This window comes from Xiphias gladius, chromosome 1 (genome assembly GCF_016859285.1).
Source record: "Xiphias gladius isolate SHS-SW01 ecotype Sanya breed wild chromosome 1, ASM1685928v1, whole genome shotgun sequence".
NCBI classification, from domain to species: domain Eukaryota; kingdom Metazoa; phylum Chordata; class Actinopteri; order Istiophoriformes; family Xiphiidae; genus Xiphias; species Xiphias gladius.
In genome coordinates this window covers 33,771,128-33,798,467 of record NC_053400.1, presented here as the reverse complement: position 1 = coordinate 33,798,467, position 27,340 = coordinate 33,771,128, and the positions used below count along the sequence as shown (strand labels likewise).

At 43.9% G+C, this 27,340-nt stretch overlaps 2 protein-coding genes across 8 annotated transcripts in view; one reads left to right on the top strand and one right to left on the bottom strand.

Moving 5' to 3' along the window:
* Positions 1-27,299, top strand: part of LOC120789300 (ankyrin repeat and BTB/POZ domain-containing protein 2-like) — a 37,191-nt gene extending 9,892 nt beyond the window's left edge. Inside the window, exons 2-20 of one of the 7 annotated variants that reach the window (XM_040125939.1) lie at positions 3,293-3,442; positions 4,323-4,530; positions 5,944-6,096; positions 6,317-6,482; positions 7,521-7,610; positions 7,712-7,939; positions 8,674-8,770; positions 8,983-9,118; positions 9,348-9,601; positions 10,218-10,396; positions 11,471-11,576; positions 11,678-11,780; positions 12,279-12,351; positions 12,453-12,521; positions 13,249-13,362; positions 14,129-14,407; positions 21,191-21,302; positions 21,619-21,667; positions 26,851-27,299. In XM_040125939.1, the coding sequence (XP_039981873.1) occupies positions 3,293-3,442; positions 4,323-4,530; positions 5,944-6,096; positions 6,317-6,482; positions 7,521-7,610; positions 7,712-7,939; positions 8,674-8,770; positions 8,983-9,118; positions 9,348-9,601; positions 10,218-10,396; positions 11,471-11,576; positions 11,678-11,780; positions 12,279-12,351; positions 12,453-12,521; positions 13,249-13,362; positions 14,129-14,359 (2,357 nt within the window). In that variant the 3' untranslated portion in view covers positions 14,360-14,407; positions 21,191-21,302; positions 21,619-21,667; positions 26,851-27,299. Of the gene's footprint in view, positions 1-3,292; positions 3,443-4,322; positions 4,531-5,943; positions 6,097-6,316; positions 6,483-7,520; positions 7,611-7,711; positions 7,940-8,673; positions 8,771-8,982; positions 9,119-9,347; positions 9,602-10,217; positions 10,397-11,470; positions 11,577-11,677; positions 11,781-12,278; positions 12,352-12,452; positions 12,522-13,248; positions 13,363-14,128; positions 16,614-21,190; positions 21,303-21,618; positions 21,668-26,507; positions 26,807-26,850 lie in introns of those variants that run through there. The other 6 variants (XM_040125982.1, XM_040125958.1, XM_040125991.1 and 3 more) reach the window with 6 other exon arrangements.
* Positions 19,496-27,340, bottom strand: part of LOC120789332 (serine/threonine-protein kinase BRSK2-like) — a 128,620-nt gene continuing 120,775 nt past the window's right edge. Inside the window, exons 21-22 of the mRNA XM_040125999.1 lie at positions 23,092-23,139; positions 19,496-19,719 (exon numbers count right to left, since the gene is read on the bottom strand). Coding sequence (XP_039981933.1) covers positions 19,496-19,719; positions 23,092-23,139 — 272 coding nt within the window. The remainder of the gene's footprint in view (positions 19,720-23,091; positions 23,140-27,340) is intronic.

Here is a 27,340-nt window from a genome sequence, read left to right as displayed (position 1 = left end):
CTTAGGTTTAAATGAAATGACGAAATCGTGGCTTAAATGTCTGCATGTTAGCAGTGTCATTGTGACCATGCAAGCGTGCTGATGTTGGCATGTAGCTCAAAGCACTGCTGTGTCTAAGTACGGGCTCACAGAGCTTCCGGCATGTCTGTACACTCTCAAGTCTTATTTAGCTTTTGGTCATGTTTTACTACCTGTGTTTTTTCCCCCAGTACCTGTGCTACTGAATATCTTCGTTTCTTCTTACACACCAGATTTTTAAACTTGGATTGCTCCCTTGGACTCAGCTTAGACTCTAATGAGGTTGGCCTGACCTCCAATAAACACGCGCACACACACACACACACACACACACACACACACACAGACACACACACACACACCTTTCCCCCTCTGTAGTTCTGTTGTCCCAACCAAACACTTGCAGCATTATGCCATTCAGCAGAAAAGAGCTGTTATTTTCGGGCATGGTGACTGTGCCTCTGTTTTCATTTGGGACACACAACCTGAATGTTACACACACACACACACACACACACACACACACTCTTTCTCTTATGATGCAGTTGCCAACTTGTGGGATTTAAGTGTTCTGTTTTTTTTCGGCCACACATACACAAGGAAAGAGTCGAAGGAAATGACCTGATCACTCATGATTCTGAAGGAAATGAAACAGGGTAGTGTTTTACACAGGAGCTGAGGTGTGTGTGTGTGTGTTTGGGGGCAGAACTACACAGGTAGGGATTAGAAAAAAGTGATTTGTGCCTTGTCCACTGCAGACTTGTCTCCTGTTGTGTAGCCATGAATAGATGCTTGTTCCCTCTCTCCTCTCTGTAAACACAGTGGGGTAATCAGTACCAATTATCTGCCACACTTGCTTCTTGTCGAACCAAAGATTTATTTCTTCGAGTCCCAGACAAGACCTGACTTTCAGAAAGCTGAGGTGTGTTTTTCAGGTCACAGTGATTAATCTGTTCACGCAGATAATCATTAATCTGTGTTCTGCTGAATGTGATACCATCAGTTTGTGTCAATAATAAATACTGTTATGGTTGTCTGTGTGAAGTTGAATAGATTTAAAGCAGCATTTTGATTGGACCCCACACAAAACCCTTTTCGTTACTGCCTCTGCTGATAAGGTGCGAAGAGGTCACATTTTCTGCTGTAACACTTTGCCCTCCGTTTTCTACAGTAAGGGAAGTATTCTGTTTGACAGTTTTAAAAGCCTTACAGTTTAAAATGCAATCTGTTCCAGAGGTAAAACTTGTTCAGCACAAAAGTTTAGTCCCCGTAGCTTCTCCAGTGCTGGTCGGCTGATGGATGACTCCTTCAAATGCATACTTTTAATTTGATATGCTGTCTTAATTATGGAAGGATTCACGGCGCATAAGAGAGTCACGAACTGTCAGACTTGTTAATGTTTTCACCCTTGTTTGTCTGATGGCGTGATGGATTAAAAATGCCTCAACTTGATTTCATCAGGTCGTCTCACTGAGATCAGGTCCACAGATGAGTTTTTCCCTCTTGCCTTTCAGGCCGTCTAGTTCGGTTTTCTCTCTCATCCCGTCACATGCAGAGATTAAAACTGTCACTGCGGTTCCCTCGTTTTGAGCAGACTCTCAGCGATGACGATGGTATTTCTCCACACCTAATCGTTGTGAATGGTTGAGGTATGTTGGCTGTGGGAGGCTTCAGTTGTTTGTCGGATCGTCCTCAGCGAAACTTTCCATTGTGTGCAAGATCAGGAGTCAGCAAATACCCGATTCAACGGGGCACAATAGACGGGGATCTCATCGGTGCGTCTGTTTTCAAAACCTGGTCCTGTGGTTTTGAGGGCGTGCTTCACGTCACATCGGCGGATTCTCTGACTTATCGTGGAGAAAGTTTCAATGTTGTGGTTTGTTCTGTAAGGGGATTCTCCACTGCATTCGACATTATAAAGTTTTGTCTTTACACCCTTTTAGTTATGGAGCTCCCCTGGGGACAGCGGGTGTAGCCGGCCACTTCTGCAGCTCAAGACATCGGCCTTATGTCTTCCACATGCCAATCTGTTGCAGAAATGACAAAATATGAATAGACGCACATCTTCAGCTTGTCGCCAGTACAGTTATTTGTTTATCAAACCCTTGTGGTGGTAGTGACGAACTGAAACTGTGTATTCTGCCATATTTTGGCAGAACTATGAGTGTGTGAAACATTACAAACTGAACATACAGACGGAGAGCGGAGAAGTGGTTTATGCTGCAGGAGGGGTTCGATAAGGTTTATTTTTTTGCCTTTTTATTAGATAATGTCTTATGGATGCGATGAGCAGTGAAGGTGTTCAGATGAAATCGAACCGTCCACGTTGCGGTTACATGGCTTGTGTTTTAACCACTAGGCCACAACAAGTGGCTAGTGTTTGAGCAGTTTCTGTCAGTGTTAAATGAAACTGGTTCATGGCAGTTATTGACACTCTGATGACCATATTCTTCATATTTAACTGTATGTACGAGTCTGTGAGCTACTGGGTTCATGTAGTTCTTTCCAAACCAAATTTAAAGCAAAAGTGTTTTTCCCTTGTTTCTGAAAAGGTAAAATTTTAGAGTTTAGAGTAAGTTATTACTGGGCAACAGTGTAGATGAATAATTTCTGATATTGTTGAGTATTTTGCTTATACAGTACATGTGTAAGCAATAATCCACGGTTACTGCTGCACCTCTATGCTTTGAGTTTAACGCTCAGAATGCTTACATGCTCACAGTGACAGTGCTAACATGCTCGTGTTTAGCAGAAAAAAAAAACAAAAGTAGCTCGTGTTTGCCAAAAAAACAACAAAAGTATTGGACAAATTTAATATTTTGACCTGATGATGGAGCTTAACAATGAAAAGTCAGAGAATCACTGATTGCTCCTTTTATTTTGGTTTTTTGTCTCTTATTTACAGCCTTTTCCATTAAAAATCAATTTAAATCATAATTGTTGTTTGCATTTTTTATTTTTATATATTTTACATTGACATTACATTATCTTCTCTCTCAGTTATTGCCTTTCTTTTGCTTTAAAAGGAGAGACTGAGACATTTTACATTTTACAATTAAGCTTATTTACTTACCGAAGTTATTAGAGTTCATGCTGTGGGGAAAGTGAGTGTCTGTACAAAATTTAATGGGAGTTTTTGAGAGATTTCAGCCTGGAACAAAGTGATGGAACGACCAACATCATCATCATCATCCCTTGAGACAAATCGCAGACATACATAGTCACCGAAGAGCAACTGTAAAACTTTGACATTCGTGTGTGTGTGTGTGTTTAGGTGAGCTGTCGCTGCCGGCCCATGTAAGCCCGTACACAGAGGTTCCAGAGGATTCGGTGGAGAGCAGGGAGGACGCTTACATCCAGCTGGAGCTGCGAACACTGGAACAGGCATTGCTGGCCACCTGTGTGGGCAGCATCGCAGAGCTCAGTAAGCGTGTTTGTGTCTGTGTGTTTATGTGTGTGTGTCACGGCTGCGACAGTCGGCTCCTGTGTTATAGCGTGTGTTTGTTTAAGCCGTTACTGGTGTCGGGCTCCTGGGACACATCGTTAGCCGCCGCCAGCTCCCCCTCGGTTACATAACAGCCTGTGGCTTGTATCCAGAAAACAAGGGCACCTTCACACCCCGCAGGCCACCGTAGCTCATTATGTGAACACTCATTACAGAAAGAAAATAAATGAGCTCAGTACCTCCACTGTTCATGCCAGTTTATGGACCCGATGGCATGTTCATGTTAACGCGAAGCACTTAAGCACACGACAATCTGTATATTTCACTGTAAATTCATTGCCTTTACAGCTTTCACATTTCTCCCTCGTAGTTACATTCGGTGTTGGGTGTTGCTGTTTGGAAACATTAGATTTTTTTTTTTCTGTCAGTTGACAGATTCCACGGTCGTACACGAGATGAGAATACTTCTTAGCCATAACAAGCATTACACACCGGAAGGCTTGTGGTAATATTCTAAACCAGTAAGGAGCTGTAGGTTGTTACATTCTATTATTACATGTGGTAATTTTTCAGTTTTTTTCTGATCTTGCAGAAAAAATCTGAGTGGAATTGTTCTTCTCAGATTATCGAAGTACTGACTCAGTAGTGTTCCCAAACGTTTGCACATGCCACCATTACTGTTTATTTTTTATTTATTTTTAAGTTCATTAAAAGAAAAGTATCAGTGAAGTAACATTTGAAGAGAGGCTCATTTATAATGTCTGTCTGCTGCTGGAGTTGTCAACAATCAACAAAATATGGAACCTGACCAAACTTTTGCATTTTTTATTTTTTTATTTTTTGGTCTGACTGCCTGCAGGTGATCTGGTGTCTCGAGCGATGCACCACATGCAGCGTCTGCGCAGCTCCAGCCCGTCCGTCAGCACTGCTCGTTTAGCCAATCAGCCGCCAGTAGCCTGGGCCCCGGACGCACTCCGATCACTCTACTACTTCCTGTCCAGCCCACAGATGGAATCACTGGAGAATCCCAACCTGGAGCCTCCGACCGTGACACTGACCAGAGAGAGGTGTGTGTGTGTGTGTGTGTGTGTGTGTGTGTGTGTGTGTGTGTGTGTGTGTGTGTGTGTGTGTGTTGTCCTGCGCGGATCTGGTTTAAATGTGGTTTTCAGAGTTGAGCTGACAAACTGATTGTACTGTTTACATCAGGCTGTTCTTCCTCATTCATTTCAAAAAGCAGCATTTTCACATCAGTAAAACACTACATTAATTATGAGCCTGTGATCTAATCACTGGAGACAAACAACAGCAGACTGTCAGTTTATATCAGTCTCTGTTTGCATTTCCCACTGTGAAGAAATCTGCTTTACTCTTTTTCTTCCTATGGGAAATGTAGCGTGTTGAACAACAAGCACGGAAAATACCAATAACAGGTAACTGATCTTCTCCAAAACGGTGTCATTTATTTTCAGTACTCATACCAAAGTGTTGCAGTTCATTCGCCAGTGATGGCAGTTTGTTATTTTCCTTCAGTGACTGGTCAGAGTAGCAGCAGGCCGGACTCTCATTTAATAGTTAAAGCCCATCGCTTTTGTTTTTTCCCTGTTTTTACAGAAAAATAATTTGAAATTACACATTAACTGGACTTCATGTTTCCACGCGTCAAAGAGCTTCCCTGTGTTCTTCTGCCACAGGACTCTGGCAGTTCACAAAGACCAGCTGAGAGCATGAGCATGAAAGTTCAGCCTTGACCTGAAGGGGGGAAAAAATGAAGTCATGGTTCATCCACTAGCTTTTCAGGGCTTTCAACCACATCTCACGGTCTTCATCAGTGGATAGTTTGCTTAGTCTCCATGGAGACAACTGTGATTTCTGATGATGATGGAGCCATCTCCATGACAACTGAGCAAAGTTCTGGAGAAACCTGTAAATGGACCTTGTGATTATCTTCCAGAGTAATTTATCAAAAACAAAAAACAATTAAAAACAACAGAAATGGCAAAACAAGCATTTGTGCTGTGACATTTTATTGGAATATTGGTATTTTATGTTCTGTTTTCAGCACTTTCATAAAAGATCATGTTTTAAAAATCTGTCAAACATTATAGACGGTACAAGTGAAAGCAGTAAAACAATTTGAGGCAAATGCACCTGAGAAATAAAGAAAATAGATGACATTAATAAATAAAATATATAAAATATATAAGAGTGACTAAAACATACGAAAAGTAAAATAAATAATGGCCATAAAACAGTCTGATCAATAGCCAGTTTGAGGAGGTAGGATTGAAGTTTATGTTTCAAGATGCTGCTCTCAGGTGGCTCAGAGCATTAAAACTAAAAGCTGCCTCAGTTTCTGTCCTGCATCAAAAACAAAGAATTTTAAAATTCACATGAAAACTGAAGATGAATAAAAAAATTCAAAAAAACTGACAAAATAAAGGAGCCGCATCTTTACTGACTGTATCCGCATCTTCGTCCAGGCCGTTCCTGCTCCTCCCTCCTCTCCTTGAGTGGATCAGAGTGGCTGTGGTGCACGCTGAACATCGCCGCAGCCTATTGGTGGACAGTGATGATGTCAGACAGGCAGCCAGGCAGCTGCTTCCGGGACTGGACTGTGAGCCCAGGCAGTTGAAGTAAGACGCCAGTGCATGCTTCCTCGCGGTGCAGGTTGTCTGAAGCAGCTGATATTCCTTTAGTGACATGGTAGAGATGCGGTACTCTGATAGGTGGATGAATCTTCCTGGTTGAAATACACGTGTCTGTAGTGTGGTGATGAAAAAGTCTCCTGAATCCAGCCAGAAAAAGCAGATGAATTAGAACCAGAAGAATATTTCTGTCCCTGTTGCTCTGCAGGTCAGAGTGCTGCTTCCAGTCGTTCAAATGTCTGGATGCGGAAGCTGCCTCAGCCAAGTTCCAGCTGGGTTTGGGCTTCAGGATGCTCTCGTGCGGCCGAGCGGACTTGGTCCATCAGGCCACGCGGCTTCTGGGAGCTGAGAGGGTCAACACCATGGACGACCAGGTGAGGGGGCGAATGTTCACCATCAGATTGGCGTTGTCTCTCAAGTACAAAGTGATGAAGTACTAGAGCGGCAGAAGTAATCATCCTGATTATATACGATGATTATGACCGTCTATCACAATTCTTTAGTCTAGTAATAGATTATATAACTTCTTGTTTTCCAAGACAACTAAATTAATTTATCGACCTTTGTGCCCTATGATGTATTTTCACATGTTCACCAACAGCAGAGACAGATTCCCTCTTTGATCTTCTTTGTCTTATTACTGCTGTGTCCTGATTTACAATATTAAAAATAAATCACTGCAACTTTAATTTGAAGTATAGCTAAAACATGAACGCAATCTTCACTTCACCTCAGTGCCCAACTCTAAAGAACTTTAATAGCCTTTGTGACACCATATCTCCACTCTGAAATAAAAACCCTCCGTTATTAAAAATAACAAAACAAGGAAAGACACGACTGGAGAATCATTTAACTGCTTTGACCTAACAGAAGAGAGTACCGTAGATAGTGTCAATCAGAGCCGGGGCGATTCCTATTCTTGTTCTTTTTCTCTAAGTCTTTAACACCCCCCCGTCATCTGGTAGCTGCCTGCTTAAACGATAACGAACGGGCTGTTTTTAACTGTAACTAACTCCTGCAATGAATTTGGACATAAAGCTTTCAGTGACGTATTAAATTGTTGGCCTGCCAAAGTGTCTGAAGGGAGGGAAACACCATCAGTTGTTATACTCTGCCGTGCATTTTACCTGGATTATGTTTTACAACAGGGCCCTCTTTTTGAAAATCACCATAACGATCTACACACACACACACATCTATACGCATCTTACTTGTTCATGGTTGTGTAACTTAGTACCAGCAGTCTGTAAAAGGTCTACGTAGTTCCACTGTCCTGGGGGCAGAACAGTGGAACCAATCTTCTGTTGGTTTTACTGATGCTCTGTCTAAGGTTTGTCTTCTGCTTCTCCATCACCATCAAAGGTGATTATTCAAGTGAGCACACACATACATATATATGCTTGTTCCTGCAGGGAATGACTCCTCTGATGTACGCCTCTGCCGCGGGAGATGAAGCGCTGGTGCAGATGCTCGTAGAGGCCGGAGCTGATCCGGACCTGCAGGTAAAAACCCGCCTGCTGGCTCAGCCGCAACACTCTCTGCATCACAGCTGGTTAGTGTCCTTGTGACCGAGATGACTGAAGTGCGTGCGCGTGTTGTTCAGGTCCCGGGCTGCTCTGTCAGACACCCATCGGTTCATCCCGGCAGTCGGCGCTGGGTGGCCCTCACGTTCGCTGTGCTGCACAGTCACCTGTCTGTGGCTCAGGTAAGGGCTGAATGCATAACGGCAGTAGAAGACATTTCACTGGGTCGGTCCTTTACAGAAAGTCAGGGCGTGGTTGAGCTGAGGCTTTGGTGGAAGAAAACTGTGTTTCGGGCCGACGATAAACAGGTAGTTTGTTGCTGTAAGATGTGGATTCCGGATGGATTCTCAATCATTTGTGTAGAATTTTGGGATTAGAGTAAAATTTATGTTTTCATTACTTTGTTGTTTTTGGTTTTTTCATTTTAATATGTTTTCTGTCATGGACCTTTTTTTTCCTTGCTCAGACTTCCTATAATAGGTGCAGTGTCTTTGTGGAAATAATACATTTCATGTACTGAAGTGACACAAATGTTTCTTTAAGAAGAGAAAACACGAGTAGAAACATGAAGCTGTTAAAATTTGAAGTAGACGTTCACTTCTGTCAAACTGGGTTCAACTCAAAAAAGATATTAACGAGGTTTATGTATTTATTTTTTAATTTTTTGCTTAAACCATGAGCACATACTTCAAGCTATGCCTGCAGTTTGTAAATTATACTTGACAACACGTGTATAACCAACCCCAGAGACAAATGAAAGGTTGATATTAAGACAGCTCTGGAGTTGTCATAAGGTGTATTTTAAACTGGATGGAGCCAGGCTAACTGTTTTCCCCTGCTCTCCAGTCTTTGTGCTAAGCAAGGCTAAACACTTCCTGGACCTCTCACACGGACATAAAACTGAAAATCTGACTCTAGACGTCAAACAAGTGCATTTTCTAAAATTCTGCACTGTCCTCCCTTTAGAAAGAATGGTGGCAGCTCAGACAAAGCAGAACCATCTCAAATCTTGTCTGACTGTGCTGTGTCCTCATGTTGGCAGCTGCTGCTGGAGGCCGGCGCGGACGTGGAGGGTGGAGCCCTGCTGGACGCTCAGGAGAGCTCGGCTGAGACGCCGCTGCAGTTAGCTGCTGCTGCAGGTATCTTGTTAGTGAAGACAGAGCAAAGACAGTAGGCTTGCTCACATACGTACCCTTCGGTCTGCCTACTTTCTATGGATTATATTTATAGAATATTTTGTGTTTGTGACACCAAAACAGTGTGTGGAAGTGAGAGAGAAATAAAAGAAACACTTGAGGTTGACTGTTAATCATGTGTACTTCCAAACAAACAAAATATTTCATCTTCCCAGGTTACTATGAGATGGTGAGCCTGCTGCTCACCCACGGAGCAGACCCTCTGCTCAGAGTGCATCATGGGAATTCACTGACATCCCCGCTGTATGAGGATATGAACTGCCTCAGCTATGCTGCGGCGCACGGACACAGGTGACACTCAACCCCGTCTCAGAACTGACCATTGTGTTTCTAGTTTCTATAACTGCCTTTTTTGAAATTTTTCATTTAAAACATGCTTTCACTGGCAAATAAAACTCTCGGAACTCAATGCACTTAACACGTGTATGATACATAACAGCGCAAGAGGAGGGTTGTTCTGTCTTTTCGTTTCCACAACCAGACCAATGTACAAAAGCATCAGCTGTCTTCTCTTCTCCAGGAACGTTCTCAGGAGGCTGCTGCTGCAGCCTCAGCACAGGAAGGAGGATATCCTCTCTCTGGAGGAGATCCTGGCTGAAGGGGTGGAAGAGGAAAAGGAGAAGGAGGCGAAAACTCCAGCACACCCTCCGGCTCCCGACTCCCCGAGCCCCGTTCCCAGGCTGTGTAAGGCCAGGATGAAAGCTCTGCAGCAGGCGGCATACTACAGCGCCGAGCACGGCTACCTGGATGTGACCATGGAGCTCAGAGAGATGGGTGAGAACACTGGTGTCACCACACTTAGGTCTGTCTCATGCCCCGACAACATTTCTGTTGCTGGTATAAGTGCGCGAGTTAGCATTCCGTATTCATTTATTTGATTAATTTGTAGAACCTTTTGTTGTTATTAAAAGGCATTTCAGAGTTATCAAGGCCAGTGAATTGAAGACGACGCCAGTCTGCTGTTAAATTAAATGGGGACATGCAGCAGAAACTGTTTACTTGCTTCGTTTTTTTTTTAAATCATAACACTGCTTCATACTAATAATGGCTTTGGGAAAAGGAAGGACACGAAGGACGTCAGTGTGTCAGCTGTGACATTTCAATCGTGAAAAGTCAAATGGCAATCACCTGTTCACAGCTTGATATTTTCCAGTGTATAAAGCTGTAAGAGCTGCTGCTGCTGCTGCTGCTGCTGCCGCCGCTGTTTGATTTTGAAGTGCTGTACTGAATGACACTGTTCACCAATGGATGCTATAATTAGCCGCAATATTTTATCACAGAGGAAAAAAACACTAAGTTGTTTAACGGCAGAACTTCTGCGTCTGACTGTAACAGCAAACATATTCTAAGACCTCGGTCGTGCTTTGGTTCATCTACCTGCTCTGTCCAGGTGTTCCCTGGAGGCTCCACATCTGGCTGGAGTCTCTCCAAGGAGCCCAGCGGCTGTGCAGGGACGAAGTCACCGTCTCCCTCCTCACAGAGTTTCCCTCCATCAGGACGGAGGACTACAGCCCTGAGCTGCTGTCCACGGGCGTACCGCTCATGTTCGGCATGTTAGAAACCAGCAAGGTACAGCTGAACACCTCTCTGCGTCTCTGTCCGTCCGTCTGTGCAGCCGATTCTGTCAGTTTCTTTACCTGGCCAGGATTTCGGTCTATATTCTACCTTAAATGCGTATCTGCTATCGTAGTGGACAGCCAGATTTCAACATAGAACAGAGATTATTTTATTAGTGTTCGACAGCTTCCATGTTTGATTTGAATGTGTGTCTATGGGTAAGTCTCATCTGAGCTTTACTAAATAATTACTGAATACAAGCAAAATACCTGCTTTATCTTGGTTACTGCATGCAATGCAAAGACAGCGACCTGAAGACGACCTGAAGGGACTGAAAGAAGAAAAAACAGCTGGCTTGCTATGGCTATAAAAAAAAAACGTGACAGCAAACTGACCATGGCCTGTCAGTCAGTACTGCCTGGTTAAGACAAACAGCTAAAACAGCTACCGCTAACACGTTTCATGCCTTTAACAGCTCCGACAACCACAATGTGTCATTTTCAATTCATACGCAATCATTCAACATACACATGTAAAGTGCCAATTAGAGAGCTTGTAAATTTCGGAGGCACCTTTTTAATAAAGCTACACTACCAGATTTCCAGTGTTTATGCTCGGCTAGCTGCTGAGCTGGCCGTCTCTGTCTTTGCCCGCAGAGATGAACGTAAGACAAGAGAGCAAATTTCCCAGAAGCTCAAATTCCCTATCATTTTAATGACGACACTTACATGGTGTTGGCACCGAATGATGCCCCAAAACCCCCTGAAAATGTGACAGTTTTCAAACCAACTATGACGCGTGTTGCCAACAAAGTTTCCTAAAGCTAGCAAGGATGGGCTCAGGCCGCTTTTGCTTCACGTTCTTACCTGATAGGCACATCCAGATGGATGAACGGGAGTATTAACCAAACTCTTCACCACAGCGATCCAGTGACCAGGTTACCTGTATGTCCACGAGTTTTCAACCCTGTTTCCTCAGGGGTAAAATATCTGTCCTGTCAAAGGGTCTTCGTAATGCTAGAGTGTATAAAAAGGTATTTAACATGACATTGCCCCTGTGTGAAGTTCTCGTTGTTTTTCTCCGCAGGACTACGTGATAACCAAGCGGTTGGCGTCTGTGTTTTCTCACTGCTACGGCTGCTCTCCTGTCCCTCCCATCCCGCCCATGGACGTCACTCTGTCTACACAGCTGGGTAACACATCACCGCCGTCATGGGACAACCTCGTGTGGCGATTTCTCACTTTCTAAATTTAACTAACACTTGAAGGACTGTGTGGATGTCTCTGTCCTCAGATATCCATTTCCTCAACAATCAGGAGATGTCCGATGTGACATTCATGGTGGACGGACGTCCGTTCTTCGCTCATCGGGTGCTGCTGATGTCAGCTTCTGAACGGTCTGATCTCTGTTCTTTGACTCCACATGCGACTGGTGTTATTATCTGCTTATGAGCTTTCTTACTCACGGTTCAACGTTTTATTGCACCTCTTTATTCCTAGTTTTTATTTTATTTCGGTCTATTTTACCTCCAATTGAACCGTTCTGATTTTTACTGTCTTTGGAAAAATTTTATATGAATGATATTAGCCTCATTATGAAGAAAAGTGTTTTCATATCAGTGTTGCATCTTAGAATTGGGCTGAAAGCTGCGTCATGAGATAATCCCTCAAAAAAGCTTTATTTTTACAAACTTCTACCTGGATTTTACTCAAACTGTAGTTTGTACTTTTAATACTGTAACCTCACAAGTGAGAACATTCAAAAAATAATTGTATACCATTAACATCATTAAGAAACTGGGGGAAATATTAACAGGTTTTAACTCTAAATGACATCAGTATTTTTCTCCTTATAAAAATTTTTCTCGTGTTCTGGTGGGTTTTCGTCCCGTCAGGTTTCGACGGCTACTCGGTGATTCTCCCGACAACATCATCCACATCAGTCACATGACCTTCGGCACATTCCAGGTGGGACACAGATTTACCTTCTTTCCTTTGGTGTTGACGTGACTGACGGCTGATTGGGGTTCAGCCGGCTGATGGTGAGGAGTGTGTGTTTTTCTCTGCAGATGATGATGAAGTCTCTGTACTGCGGAGGAACAGAGGGACTGACTGTCTCACATTCTGAGGCCATGAGGGTAAAACCACTCGCCTGCTACTCGCTGTAGTTACGGCTCAGAGGGGACGGCTGCTGGAAGAGAGCCATTCGATTACACTGTGACTCCTTCAGGAAGGATTAAGAGCCTCATGGAATCTCACATTTTGTCTGTCTGGGCCTCGCATGTACTTTTAGTGCAGACTTTGCATTGACGAGTATACGCCAGGCACAGGAATAAGCTGCTGATTTTGTGAAGAATGGTGGTAAAGTAATTAAGCATCTGTGAACCTTACACCAAGACGCCGGTTCAACTCCGACATTTTCTTTCAGAGCAAAACGGTCACTTCAAACAGCAGCGGCTCAGAAAGACACACGCGTGTCAGTATTAGTATTTTAGTGATGTTAGTTGATAATAATTGGTATTTAAATCAAAACTAAGATCTTCTTTACATCACTTATGCTGACGGCTTGCTTTTACACTGAACGTCATAGAAATTAAACTTAATTTGAAAAAAATTGTGAAAATATTGACCCAAAAATACAGGCTTTACATATAAAGCAAAGGGCAAAGGAATACAGAGTACCTGTAAACTGCACAAGGCTATGAGAGAAACAAAAGTCAGCAAAGGATGTTATACTGGGCCAAAAAATAGCTAGAAATCGTGTTATAGTCATTAACCTCAGAACGACTGTTTTTCTTCTCATCTTAATCTATTTAGCAGAATTTTCGTTCGACTGGGATTTCGATGTTTTTGGTTGTTTTGCAGCTGCTGCCAGTGGCCGCTTTCTTCCAGCTCAGAGGTCTGCTGAGGTGCTGTGAAATGAAACTGTCCCAAGGTCTGACTATGGACAACGCTGTCAACATCTACCAGACTGCCACGGTACGGAAATGCAAACGGATCAAATGAAAACTGAGAGGGAAGAGTCAACACTGATGCAGCCTTTTGGTTTAGAAAACCAGTCACAATTATCTTGACGTGGACTTTGGTATGTGACACTGTATAAAAATCTGGATATGACCTGCTTTGTTTTCATTTTAATCTAGGTTAAATTTTTTATTTTCACTTTAGAAAAATGTGGTCAATATTTTATTTTGTGGGTCCTACAGTTTCCTAGAAAGGGACTGAAACGTAACTGTACATTTATACAGTTTTCTGGAAGGGATTGTGTACGTTGGTACTAATTACAGGGAAAAAGAGGGAATTCCTCTGGAAGTCATCAGCTGTTTGTTTGCAACACAGAAGTTTATATGTAATTAATACCAAATTACATAGTTGCTTCCATGAAACTTCCTCAGAAATTATTAGGAAATTACCCTTAAAATAAAACGTACCAAAGTTTGTGATCTATTATTATATTTCAGATATCCCAGTAGGACTATTAACTGGTTCTGATTTGGGTTCAGGTCATTACCTGTACCATCCATGCAGTGGTTTTGACATTTTCCGAGATACATGGATTCCACTTGGCAGTTGTGATTTGTTCCTTTTTTGAATCAAAAGTTCAAAAGTTCTGGAGCAGTCGTTGGCTGAAACAGTCGAAGTCTATTCATTTCAATTCCTGTTGACCGTATACTCGTCTGTCTGTAGCTTATCACAGTGATGGAATCGGTTTCACAGAAACTTCCCCGTGCGTTTGTGTCTGCAGCACCACGGAGCAGCTGAACTCTGCAGGTTCTGTGAAGGATTCTTCCTGCAGAACATGGATCGGCTCCTGGACAGGGAGGACTTCCACCGCCTGCTGCTGGGCGGGGTCGGCCAGGAGCTGCTCTGCCCAGGGACAGGCACCCAGGACCAGGATCTGCCGGTCCTTCTGAGCGATCTGGAAGCCGCGCTGGTGCGCAGACTTTACACCCTTCACTCTGCGTGTCGAGAGTAGAAACACCGCAGCGGCCTCCACTACCCTGGACTGTGTTCAGCCACATTGGTATGTGTGTTTGGGAATAGTAGCCATATACTGTGTTCCTACCGTAGTCTCCTTGGGGAGAAAATGTTAGGGGAGATGAATAATAGACTGCAAACATTCTGTTTCAACAAGTGATTTAATAATATTTATTAATCTTGACACAAGTGAACATTAACATGAACAACGGGAGGCTGTGATCCAGATCCATAATGTAGAAAACGAATCACAGAGCGTTTCGATAACTGATCAAGTTATTTTTTCCGGTTGCAGTTTTTCCTGCCACTGTTTTTCAAAATCTTTGACTGTCAGATGGACTTGAAGATGTCACCTTCGGCTCTCTTGACCTGTGACGGGCATAAAGGACAAAATGATTGATTTAAAAACTGGTAGAATAATTGCCTCATTACTGCAATAGATTATTCAAGTTTTTGAGGTTTCACTTGTGTCAGGACCAAATGAGATAAAAGTAAACTGTTAAAATGTTACCTCAGGCCACTTGTTTAAAAAATGTATTTAAACATGAACTTTACCAAAGCTCTTGTTAGACAGATGTATAATGTAGTGTGTATAACCCTTGAAGACCAGCGTCAGAGTCCTGTTAACTTGGTATCTGGGAGACGGCGCACCCTGATGATCATCACAACCGAGCAAAAACTGGCACATCAGTACTCACCAAAAGTTCACGAAACAGATATTGTCTTGTTCCACTCGCTGTCAGATTCACCAAACAATTTAAACTCGTATTTTTAACTCTGAAATGAAATGGAATCCGATTTCATTGGGCTGTAGCTAGTCAGCTAGTTAGCTAGTCAGCTAGTTAGCTAGTCAGCTAGTTAGCGTCAACTCTGAGTAAGCTGAAGACTGTGCTTCGAGCTGACTCGTTTTTAAAACGGTAATCCTGTAAACTGGGCCAACACACAAGACCTCATGCTAAAAGACTGAGACTACAGCTAACGGGCGCTCGTTGATGAGCCATGCAGAAGAGCAGTATTGTTGTTGTACTGCAGGGTAGAGCTAGTTATCCCTAGTATTATTATTACTAGGTATTTGTTGTGACAGCCTTGTTCAGGGGCTTGCTAAGACAGAACAATATACTTACAAGAGAAAAGGTTTGGTGATGAAGACTAGATTAGTTTAGCCAATTTAACGCAGGCATGGGACTAGTCTGATCCGTAAATAAAAAAAATAAGACCACAGGTAGTCGGCCTCATAATGAAAACACCGTATATTGTGCTAAGCCTGTAAGTTACTGTAGATACTGTAGTTGCCTCAGGGAAAAGATATGTTTCCCATGGACAGGGAAACATATCTCTGTGTTTCATGAACCATAAATTCAATGCAAAGAGAAAAGAGAAAATTGTTACTCTGAACAATCCTCATCCACAGGACGCACTGTTTTCTACTGAAGAAATAGTCCCTATGAAAACCACCCCACCCATACCCAACCCCCCAGTCTAGTTAGACGTGCCCCCCCTCCCAAATCCCAATTTAACCCCTGCCCAAATCTGATAAAGAGCGGGACTGAGCTGCATCCAGTCCAGTCCTGAATGAGGCGTTTTTTTGTTTTGTTTTTTAACCTAACGCCCGCAAAATAATGTGATACTAGTTAGTTCGCTAATGATATGCTAACTCTTGGCCTTGGAAGTAAAGCTAGGTTAGTGAGCTAAGGTAGTGAGCTAGTTAGCTAGGCATGCTAGGCGTGCTAATGGTTGTGGCTTACGTTAAACCCACAGACACAGACCGTTTAATCTGTTCCTCATTCTTTTGCTCCACAATTCTAGGTCTACAACATAGTTCTCTTACCAGAGCTCCACACACACAGCCTCAGCATGCGATGAGACCGGCCGTGTCTAGTGACGAATGCTAAGCTATGGTTTGACAGTCGCTGTACGCGGGAGTGTTTTATAAAGTGTCAATCTGGATACTTCAGAGTGTGAGCTAAAAATGGTTTGTTGAATCTGACACATCTGACCGAATTTAAGGAGAGTCACCATCCCAAAACGTTTTCATGCACTTTATATGACTACTGATGTGTCTTTGTTTTTGTTTTTGTAAAGCAAGTCAGTGGCTCAGGACATATGCTGCTGCAGGTAGAGCTACCTGCAGCAGTCTAATGGGATTTATACAATAAACTTACAAGGTAAATGTAAATCCTCTCCAGCTGAATGTAGATAATCAAGTCGGAATATGTAAAATATGTACATATTTTTGTGAATAAACACCTTAATAACCCAAACTGCTGTTTTAAAAAAAAAAAAAAAAAAACACTCACTCAATTGCGCACCAAACGACCGTCACACACAAACAGCTCCAAAGTCAACAGATTTATTTCCTTTAGCACTGAAGTTGTTCACAGTAACATCACAAGGGATTACATTGCCAGTGGTTATCCTGCTCAGTAGTAGCGCTCCGTGCTCCGAGTCCGTTCTGTGTGCTCTGGATTCCCACAGTAGAAAAAGAGGAAAGCCAATAATGAAAGGTATTGCTTTAATTTTTCTCTCTGATAACCCAGCACCCACCCAGCTGGTCTGAGTGAGCGACCCGATCGCCAGCGAGGCCCCTCTTTGAGAGAATGAGTAAGGAGGATGCATTGCATGGTTACTGTGTGCGCACAGTTATCAAAGAGGAGGAAGAGGGCAAGAGGACGGCGAAGGAAATAAAACTTAAAAAAAAAAAAAAAAACAAACGAAAAAATAGGCAAAGGCAAATGAAAACATATGCACATAAAGAACATAAATAAGTGGAGAGAAAAAGGGAACGGGAGAACAATTCCAACGACGACATGCAAAGAAAAGACGAATGCCAAACATGCAAACAACCGTACGAGGTCAAAGCTAAGAATAGGAATCCCCTTGGTTTTTTAAATAAGCTTGTCAGTAAACTCGGCTTATTTACAGAATGAGTGTTTGGTGAGATCTGAGTCAGCATACACACGGGGGCAAGAAGGAGCCGACAGTTATCAACAAAGGGTTCGTTCCTCTCCTAGAGGCTAAGTCTACATTCTTAAATTACGGTAAATCATTTTCCAAACGTATATTACAAGGTTTTTCTTGTCAAAAGCCGGGAAAAGGAACCAACGCTCACAAATGCTTCGAGATTTCTTGATGATCAAATAACTTAAACATGACAAAAATATCCTTAAATAATTTGACGTTTAGAAACATTCTCTACATCTTTCATATAAATAACTGAGAATAAATTAATAACAAAAAAATGACAAAATACAATAAAGTACAAAAATATACACAGCAGTTCAATATTGTCTGAAACCTGCAGATAATACAAAGGAACCTGAACAACAACAACAGCAACAAAATAATATAAAAAAAATGATGTGGTGTAATTGAACCCAAATCTATTTCACTGGTCAAAAGTGCAAAAGGAGACGTTTCATCGCTAAGGCCCGGTCACACCAGAAATGTGAGGTTCTAGCGACTACTCTCAGGCCCAGTGGGTGAGGCACTGTAGCGGCCGAGCTAACCTATGACGTGCTATCCAGTCCAGAAAGTTACTGAAGAGTGAAAAGAAGCTCTGAAAGTTAGCAGGCTTCATAACAGGACAGTAAGTTCACAGTAGAGCTGCAACTGACTGTTGTTTTCATTATCAATCAATTAATCGTTAAAAAAAAATGGCATTCACAGTCACTCACAGTGACATCTTCAAACTGTTTATCCAAAAGAAAATGAAATATTCCCTTTACTGTCATGTACGGCGAAGAAAATCAGCAAAATGTCACATTTGAGAAGCTGGAACCTGATAACGTTTGGAGTTTTTGCTCAAAAGGATGAATCGATTATCAAAATAGTTTCTGTCGATCGACTAATTAGTTGCAACTCTGATTCAGTTTTTATTCAAAAGACATTTTTGTGGATAAAGCTGCCAGCTAAGTTGACTCAAAGAGCAGCTCTGTCAAGATGTTATTGGTCAACGACCCCCACACACACACACACACACACACACACGCACACACACGCACACGCGTGAATCCGCTAATCAGGGGAATTCCAATGAAATGAACAGGTTTCGCTGCTGTTTGTAAAATGCTGGTGTGACCGGGCCTATGCAGGAATACAAAACAAAATATGGCAACACAACTGTTTATACGTAATGTCACTACTACACTTTTTGTACATAGGGAACATTATTTAGTCTGTACAACAGAATAGATCATTCATTTATGTAGTATCACCCCCCCATCCCCCCTGCCCCGACATACTTTTATGGGTAACCTTTAGACTGCAAGAACCCCCTTCTTACGGAAACGCCAGAGCGAGTTCAAGAATCCTGCCGCTCACAAAGAAAGACGACGTTAAAAAGAATTACAATCCAGCCAGCGTTCGTCCATCCGTCCGTCTCCACTTCCTTCCACTGCTCCTGCTTCCTGTTCCTGTTTTGTCAGCGTGTGCAAGTCATTACATCCCGCGGAGAAGTCATGTTTGTGTGGAGGAGTAGATACAGTGTATGTTTTTATGTACATGAGGGAGAAATAGAAGAAAGACAAAGGAGGAGAAGGGGATGTGTGTGTGTAGACTGACAAACATCACTGTCTTAAGGCTTTTTTTTCTTTTTACAACTCTTCTGAGGTGTCGCTCTGTTTGGTTTGGCGGGGCCAAGTGGACTCTACTGATGCGGTCGGAGAAAGGGCTCGAAGAGGGAGGGGAGGGGGGTTGGTGAAGTGGGAGGGGGGGGCGGGAAGGAAGGGGGTCGTCTGTCTTTTCTTCAGTTTCGGACTCTCTTGGTGGTGGCTGGTCTCGAAGAGCCGCCGAGGTTAATAGTTATTATGGATGATCCCTGGTGGCAGAGACAAGTCAAGCCATCACACATGTGAGGAGGACACACACCCACTGAAAGACCCCCGAGGACACAGAGAGGGACAGAAGGTAGGGACGACAAAGCTACATTTGCTACTTACTGTAAAATACTGATAAACTTTTAAACTGAAAGAGCCATTCCCATTATACGGTACAAAATTTATAGGCAAAAAGTAGGTCTCTAATTTTTTAGTTTTCACTCCTAACTAAAGGGTCAAGTTAGCAGCTCTTCTCTGTGGTTCTCTTGTTTAGTGACCTGATAACCGCTTTTCGTCTACTCATGCACAGCTACCGCTCCTTAAGGTTGTTCCTGCGTCCTGTTGCTGGCGGCCATCTTTGTTTTGTCTTTGCCAGGGGGGGATTTAGAGTCATTGGGCGGGGGCTGGTTGGGCTTGCTGCCGGGGGCATGCTTGGCGGGGGAGCTAGGCGTGGCAGGGGAGCCGGGGGAGTGGGACGCTTGGATGTTCTTCTCGTCTGAAAAAAGCTGTTTAATTACGTCAAAGAAGTTACTCAACGGGCTGCCTACACAGATGGGAAGAAAAGAAAAAAACAGAGAGAGAGAGAGAGAGAGAACAAACAACAGATGAGCAATGGGGTTAACGAGAGGAGAAGAGGAGGTGGTGATGGAGGGACGAGAGGAGTGGAGGAGCTGGAGAAAAGGAGACTCTTCAGCCAGGAAAAGCGGACAGGGAGTCGTAGGCTCGTTCAGGCCAGAGGAAGGAAAGGCGCCGGCGCCAAAAGGAGCCAGCACAGGTGAGGTAATGTCACCCACCAAAACACTTTAGAATTTACTGTGTATCGGGATCAACGCGAGGACAGTGTTGGCTTCAGAGTCTCGGTTTCCCCTGCCGGGTGGACAACCACCAGGAGCACTGGAAGACGTTTCAGGTGTCGTTCAGTACCAGAGAGGAGGAGCTGCCAGCAGGAGGCACTTTGACCTTCACGCAGCAAATCGGATTTAAATGATAAAGGCCTGTGACTTGTGGAAAATGGAAACTGGCTTCAGCCGTTAGCTTCAAACCTGCTGTTTGCGGAGAAGTTTTTATTTAGATTTTTAGCTCAGAGGGAAACCTGTCACATGGTTTGTGCAGACTTCTTACATAACGCACAGAATACAATTCAGTGCCTGTTTCTCAGAAGTAAAAAAACTGATGGAAAAGCATTGGGGACGACATGTGCTCGAGCCATTTCATAGCACTATTTCTGCAGAACTTCCCAGCATTATTTAAAAAAAAAAAAAATCCTAATGATATAATTAATTCCATTAACACAACCTGGACCCGTATGAGCATCAGACAGTCCGCAATCACAAACTAGAACAACTTAGACCTACCGTTACCGGCTACAGCAGACAAGAGAAGGTCTTCTGTCCGTCAAATTTAGGACATCTTTTGAGGGAACAAACAGTAACCCTTGTATCTCGATGTTTTTATATTCTGTCAAATACACCCAACATCAGCTGAAAAATCAATCATCAACTCTCTTTTTATAATTGTTTTGATGCCAGTGATCCTGCCTGATTAGCAAACCACCATTAGCTTGCAATTATTTTATTTTCCTGAGGAAGTTATTTGCCTGAAATGTTAAATGTAAACAGCAAAGTTTGGTTGGTTAAAGTCTGTGCAGACTGAATGCAAAGCGTGTTTTAGAAGCTGGTTGCACGTGAGGTAAATGGAAAGACAGGAATGAATGTGGACCCGCTGAAGACGGTACGAACATTAAAAATGTTCCCCTCGAGCCAAACATTCAGTCTTAACCTGAAGCTGTATGACTTTGCTTGAATGTACAGAGACGAGGAAAAACAAAGTCCTTAGTTAAAATCCTTAAGTTTCTCCTTTTTTGCTACATCCAGGCTCCTGTTACTAACCTCCCAATGTTTCTGTTAATATTGGTAATTAGCTCACTGTTTGTTTAACTTTTACCGACTCTACTTTTTAACGCAGGCTCTGCTCACTCGCATTCCGCATTTCAGACTTTGTGCTCTCTTCTCCAGATTTCCACTGGGCTGTTTTCTCTGTGTGAAAGTCTTCCAAAGCTCCTGGTAACTCTCCGACATATCAACACCCATCACAACAACACCCATCTGTTCGGACAAAGGCTCTTTGGTAGGTGCTTTAAATCAGTCGTGAGTGAGTCCAAACATGCAACAATACAGCACAGTACACACATTAATACACAGTCACTTATCATTGCCAGGGTTAGTCTTCAAACAGCGTGTCCCCTCAGTGATTAAACATCTCATTCCTACTGATTTGTTGCTGATGAACAGTAATAAATGTGCACTTCAGAGGCTCGTTATTCAGTAACTTACCATTATTCCTCTTCAACAACACAGTGAAAGGTGCATTGGTGGTGTCTGATAATTTGCTCCAGTGATTTCAAACATGGAAAGTTATTTATTTATTTTATTTTTTTTTGGAGGGGGGGGGGCAACCCAGTACCAAGCATCACCATGCAAAGAGTTACTGAGGTCAGTTAAGAGCCACACACACACACACACAATGAAATACATCCATCTTATCAAGCCACTTAGTCTACCCTTAGAAAAACTTACTGAAATAAGATGCTGCTGCTCAGCAGCAGGTCAGCGAGGCCAACAACTAAATCAGGGAAATACTGTATTTAGGTTGATGGAGGATTATTATTTAGATGAGTCTGCTTTTCTTGTCCTGTTGTGAACAAAGTGTTTAGTCAAACGACAAATAAAAGAAAATTGACTAGGGACTATTTTTATAATAGATTAATTGTTTTAAGTCATTTTTCAAGCAAAAATGTCAAAAAATGTCCTCATTTCGACTTCTCCATTGAATTCACATTGAATATCTTGGGCTTTTACTCTTAGTCCATTTTATGGGAAAGTTGGATGCGTATTATTTTTCTATTTTTTTTACATTTTTCTGACCAAGCGATACATTGAGGAAATAATCAGAAGATTCACCAACAATGAAAACACGCTAAAACCTCCCCTCACCTTGGGGATCAAGAAAGTCTTAACGCAACAATTTTTTTCCTTTACTTGTCCGTCTCCTCCCGACAGCAGTAGGTCCAACCAATCGGCTCGCCTGACCCTGAGGTTTGGGAGGTGTGCGCGACTGAACGACCTGTAGTTATTACCCCACCCACCCTCCTCTGTGCGGAGACGTTTCTGCGAACCTTCACCGTTTAATGGGTGAATCAGAGCGACAAATTACAGCTTTTCACGACGGCATTCGTGCGCACGCAAGAGTTTGGGCTCCACCGGGCAAATCATGTTCATGACATAAAAAGTAACAGAGTATTAACATTTGAAGGAAGACTCATTTTTAATGTCTGTTTGCTGCAGGGAGGGTATTTACTACTTTTCATTTTCAAAAATCGACAAAATGTCATTTACCCAGGGGTGCTCAAAGTTTTGCTGACAACCGTAGCTCTCGAAGACGAGGACAAGACCTCTAGATCTCTAGACCTCTAGATCTCTGGCGCAACCCCTCAGAACAAACTTTACAATTTTGGCTCCTCTAAGAATCCTAGATCATCAAGACCGTACGTACGTTGTGTCTTCCTGTCCTACACTTTGTTCTGAAGGACAGAGACACTGCAGCCTCGAGGGTCTGCTGGTGCGTCTTTAGTCTTGGTCGTGTCAGTTTTCTCTCAACTGTCTATTTTTCTGCAAAGAGAATAGGACGGAGAACAGGGAATTCCCAAGGAAAGAAGTAGAACAGTAGATTGTTTTTCACTTTGAAATGACTTGTTAAGATGAACATACAATTTTTGCAGTTCACACACACACATATACACACACGTGTTAGTGCAAACAGGGTGTGTTGGTGACAGCCTCCAGGACGTTGCCAGTGTGTGTTAAAAGCCAGAGTTAAGGTGTTTTCGCCGGGAGCTCGTGGTTGCTCCGGGTCTTACCGCGCTTGGAGGATTTACTGGGCAAAGAACTTGAGCGCTGAGAGCCATCTGAGAGCAGAGGACAGTGTCAGAAACACCCACCGACTCACTGAGGCCCCTGCGCTTCATCTGCAGTCGGCTGACGCCAAACAGCAGCAGCACACTGACTAATACGCTGAACTTCTACTCGGTACAAGTTTAAACTCCGGACACTTGAATGTTCAGCCCATTTCCCAGAGTTTCCTCTCTCTCTCCTTGGACTTATTCCCGGTTTTTGTGTTGAATTGTAGCTTGAGAGATTCCCTTCTCTCCTACATCTTACATTTTCTATGCTTCAATCGTTGTTGTTGTTTTTAGGTCTGACAGATTTGTCTACGGGTCAAAGATGAAAATTTACCAACGTAGCATCTCATGCTGACCCACTGACGGACGACCTTCATGTTTAAAGACTCGTTTACAGTAGGTTCTATTCAGTAGTTGCAGGCCAGATGTGCTGCGTAAGGTGGAATGTCAAAAAGACTTTTGGTGAAAGTGGATGAGCTCCTGCTGTTAGCGCATGAGAGTTATATTTGAATTCTCAAGCATTACAGGTGTCCTGTTTTATCCACAAGATGAATCTGTTATCTCGTAAGTGGCCTGTAGAAGTCCTTCTAGGTGCAGGCTCAGAGTCCCGAAACTGATGCGACAGGATCAGCTGGTCGTTTCAACGGAGCAGACTCGTCACTGTGTTGGCTTTGTTGAGCTATAAAAGCCCCATTCCATGTGGTCCATTCAGGGTCACGGGGTCATGCTTCATTTACCTTTCACAAAAGATCTTTGGCTGAGCACAGACGCCGGCTTCAAAGAGCACAACAACCAGACGGCGGCCACGTCTCATCTTGGCCTTTTGACAAGTTATTTTATTCGCTACAGCCGATACAATCTGCCAGCAGGAACGTTTGTCATCTGAACCGGGGACACCGACTGTCAACGACTGCTGGCTGCTACCGAACTGTTTGGCACATTCAGGGTTGGGTTCCGATAGCCGGTTCCAGTTTGGGTCCAGTTCTCGGCTGGCAGAGAAGCCAGATTCGTTGAGCTTCGGCACTGACGATACTCTTATGGAACCTTTTATCTCCTACTCTTACCATTATCATTATGATTATATTTATTTTTAATAGCAAAGACTGACCTAGGAAGCAGTCGGGTAGCAGTAGCAGCTTCTCATTTCTAGCCGGCGATGACCGTTGCTCTCTGGTTAAAATCTTATCATATCCGCTGTAGCTAATGGGTTTAGTGAAACTTCAGTCGCTGACTGGACTCAGCCAAAGACCGTTTGTGACTGAAAAGACGCATCGCTCTGTAGCTTCTCCAGAGACACAGCTCACTGGCGGCTGTAGAGAGATCAACGGACTGGAGACTCCTCTCCGGGGAAACGATCAGCTGATCGCAGCTCGTTAAATCCAGGACAGTGCGGCTTCAACTTTTCTTACAGATCAAATCCGTATTTTTAGCTCGTTCCTCTCACAGTTGTGAATCAGGAGTTCCAGATAGTTTGTGAACAATCAGGTGTAAAAGTCAGTTTGTTCCAGCTGTTATTTCAATGTCACCAAAATCAATATCAATCAATAATCAATATTTCGGGTTGCACCTACAGATCGTCAGCATTAATTAGGCTCCATTAGTCTTAATGGCGATTCATTAAGTAGCTTCCACTAAAAACTGTAGGGCTTCTGGTTTCTGGCTTCTGGCCCAGCAACAGCCGGTCCCAGGTCCGAGCTGGATCTTTGACTCGGAGTTAAAATCCAGATAGACAGCAGCATCTGGGCCAACGCCGGGCCAGTATCAGAAAATGGTATCAAGGCACATCAATCACCACAAGTCTGGTAACTGAGCCGCTGGATTTGGGCTGCTGCTTCAGCTACTAGCTAGATGCTTTATGAGTCGACAGGAAAAATTCCACAAGATATTTTAGCGAGGAGATTCTGGGAAACGGGCAGAGGATTCACCGTGGCAGACACGTCTCTTTAAAATCCATCTTCCCCCGTCTACACATGTGCAAACTCTCACACACACACACACACACACACACACACAGAAGGTCATCGGGTTCACGTGTCTGCGGAGCTGTCAGGTGCTTAGTAAGTTCTGTGGAACACATTGTGAAGAGATCAGCAAACACAGTCACACGCTCTGCGTTTGTTTGCTCGCTCCCGAGTTTCTCACTGCGACAAACAGTATAGAGCATGCTTTCAGTTTAGTACAACAGTCCCATGAGAGGCAGACACACACTTGTGTGTGAATGGCAGCTCATCCAGAACCATCAGCACACGCAGAGTTTGAATGTTCAGCGTTACTCGCCGACCGAGCCCAGAGGCCGGTTTGTCAAACAGGTTGTGTGCATGGTTCTGGGTCGGCATTTCATTCAGCATGCGAGCGGTCAGGTCCGTCCGACGTGGCGTCAGAGTAAAGCTGTGGATGACGAGAAGCGGGGTGGCATGGAGAGGCAGGCCAGAGAGAGAGAGAGAGATAAGATGGACAGATAGAGCGATAGACAGATCGGCAGGTACACATGTGGGTTATTGGCACATCGACATGGCGGGGGTGACTGAGGTTGTGCATAAAGTGCCTGATGACAGTTCCCATCTGTGGCGGTGACTGGCCAGACTGGTGCTACTGGTTCGTTGTGCTGAAGCGACGGTTTGGATTTTTTGGACGTCAGCTGAATGGAAGAGTCCCGTAGTTGGAGATCATCCAGCCAGCCGGTGGTTTGCAAAACAAAAATGAACAGCAGCTGGCGGGGGTGGGGTTGGGGGGTTGGGGCTGGGGGGCTTAGCGAGCTTTCTGCTCACGAGCCGAAGCCGGACTGCTGAACTACATAGCGCAGGTCTAGTGTGAAGGTCTGGTCTCCCGCCCTGCTCAGGTTTAGGTTATGGTTAGGCATCACAGAGAGGACTGGTTGTTGTCAGTCCTCTTTCTGGGGTCTGCTCCTCTCCGTCACGCTTCGCCAGAGATATAATGACGATCTGTTTCTCCCGTGTTATAGTTAAACTCATCTACCGGACATGAAGTATTGAAAAGCTGAAATCTATTTGTAAGGTAAACTTTAGATGGAAGACGAGTCAAGCAGTCATGGGTTAACCTTACGTCAACGTCCCACCACTGCCTTCACATGAAACACACTTCATCCTTTCCACACGTAATGAAGCAGCTGCCTGATAAACTAGACGTGGGGATACACAGTATATAAAGTCTACACGTCTCCAGGTGTTGCTGTTTGACACATTAGCAACTAGGCTGAAATATCCTCCACCACCCACTGGCTGCTGCCCCCAGCGCCGCCGGTGGGGGTTAAATGATCTTTTTCACTTTCTTAAAGAAAATGAGACTTCACGGTTAAACAAGAATCACTTGCTAAAATGGGATTTTTTTTTTTTTTTTTTTTTTTTTTTTTGCAGTACATTTGCTGCTGTATTTGCTGTTTTAGAGCCACTGTCTTTCTGGGGGATCAGAGACCAGGACTTAAAGTCTGTGCACCAGTATCACCGCTGCTTATGTGAGGGGGGGGGGCCTTAGAAACCAGTACGCTGCAGGTGACTGGTTTTCTCCCAGTGACATGCCTGTATCCTAAAGGCGGCTGTGTGTGGACGGGTTGTAGTTACTCCGCTTCACCACCAGAGGGGACCATTATCAAGTAAATAACCACATACAACAACAGGACAACTAGCGTCACACTAACCAGGACGAGTGGGGAACACACAGTTTTTTATTTTTTTAAAAAATCCATCCGTCTGTTTACAGGCAGCCCCCAAAATATCCAATTAAAGAGTTCAGAGAACGCGTGGGATTGTTTCTGGCCTGTAGCCTCAGACTGGACGGCAGCCGGGCTTCGACGTTTAATGTAACTGAGGTAGATGCCTTTCTCCCTCCATCAGACAAACGCACGCATGCACCAGCGCAACTGCTACTCCACACGCGTACGGTCGTGTCGACATCCTTGAGCCCGTGTTTTCCGCTGAGGGCCCGGCTGCTGTCCGCGGGGGACGGACGAGTGGCAATAATCGGCCCTGCGAATGCACATCTGGAGCTCGGTGAATGGCGTAAGCCCACGCACCGTGTGTGTTTGTGTCTGTGTGCGCGCCATGGTATGTGGCAGGGACATGCACGTGGAGATGCCGTGCGCCAAAAGCAGTGCGCCGAGCCGAGCCGAGCCGAGCCGGTCCCGGCTGAGGTGGGCCGCGGGTGGGGAGTGCCAGGATGCCGGGAGGGGGATAGGCTGTGAGGAGGAGGA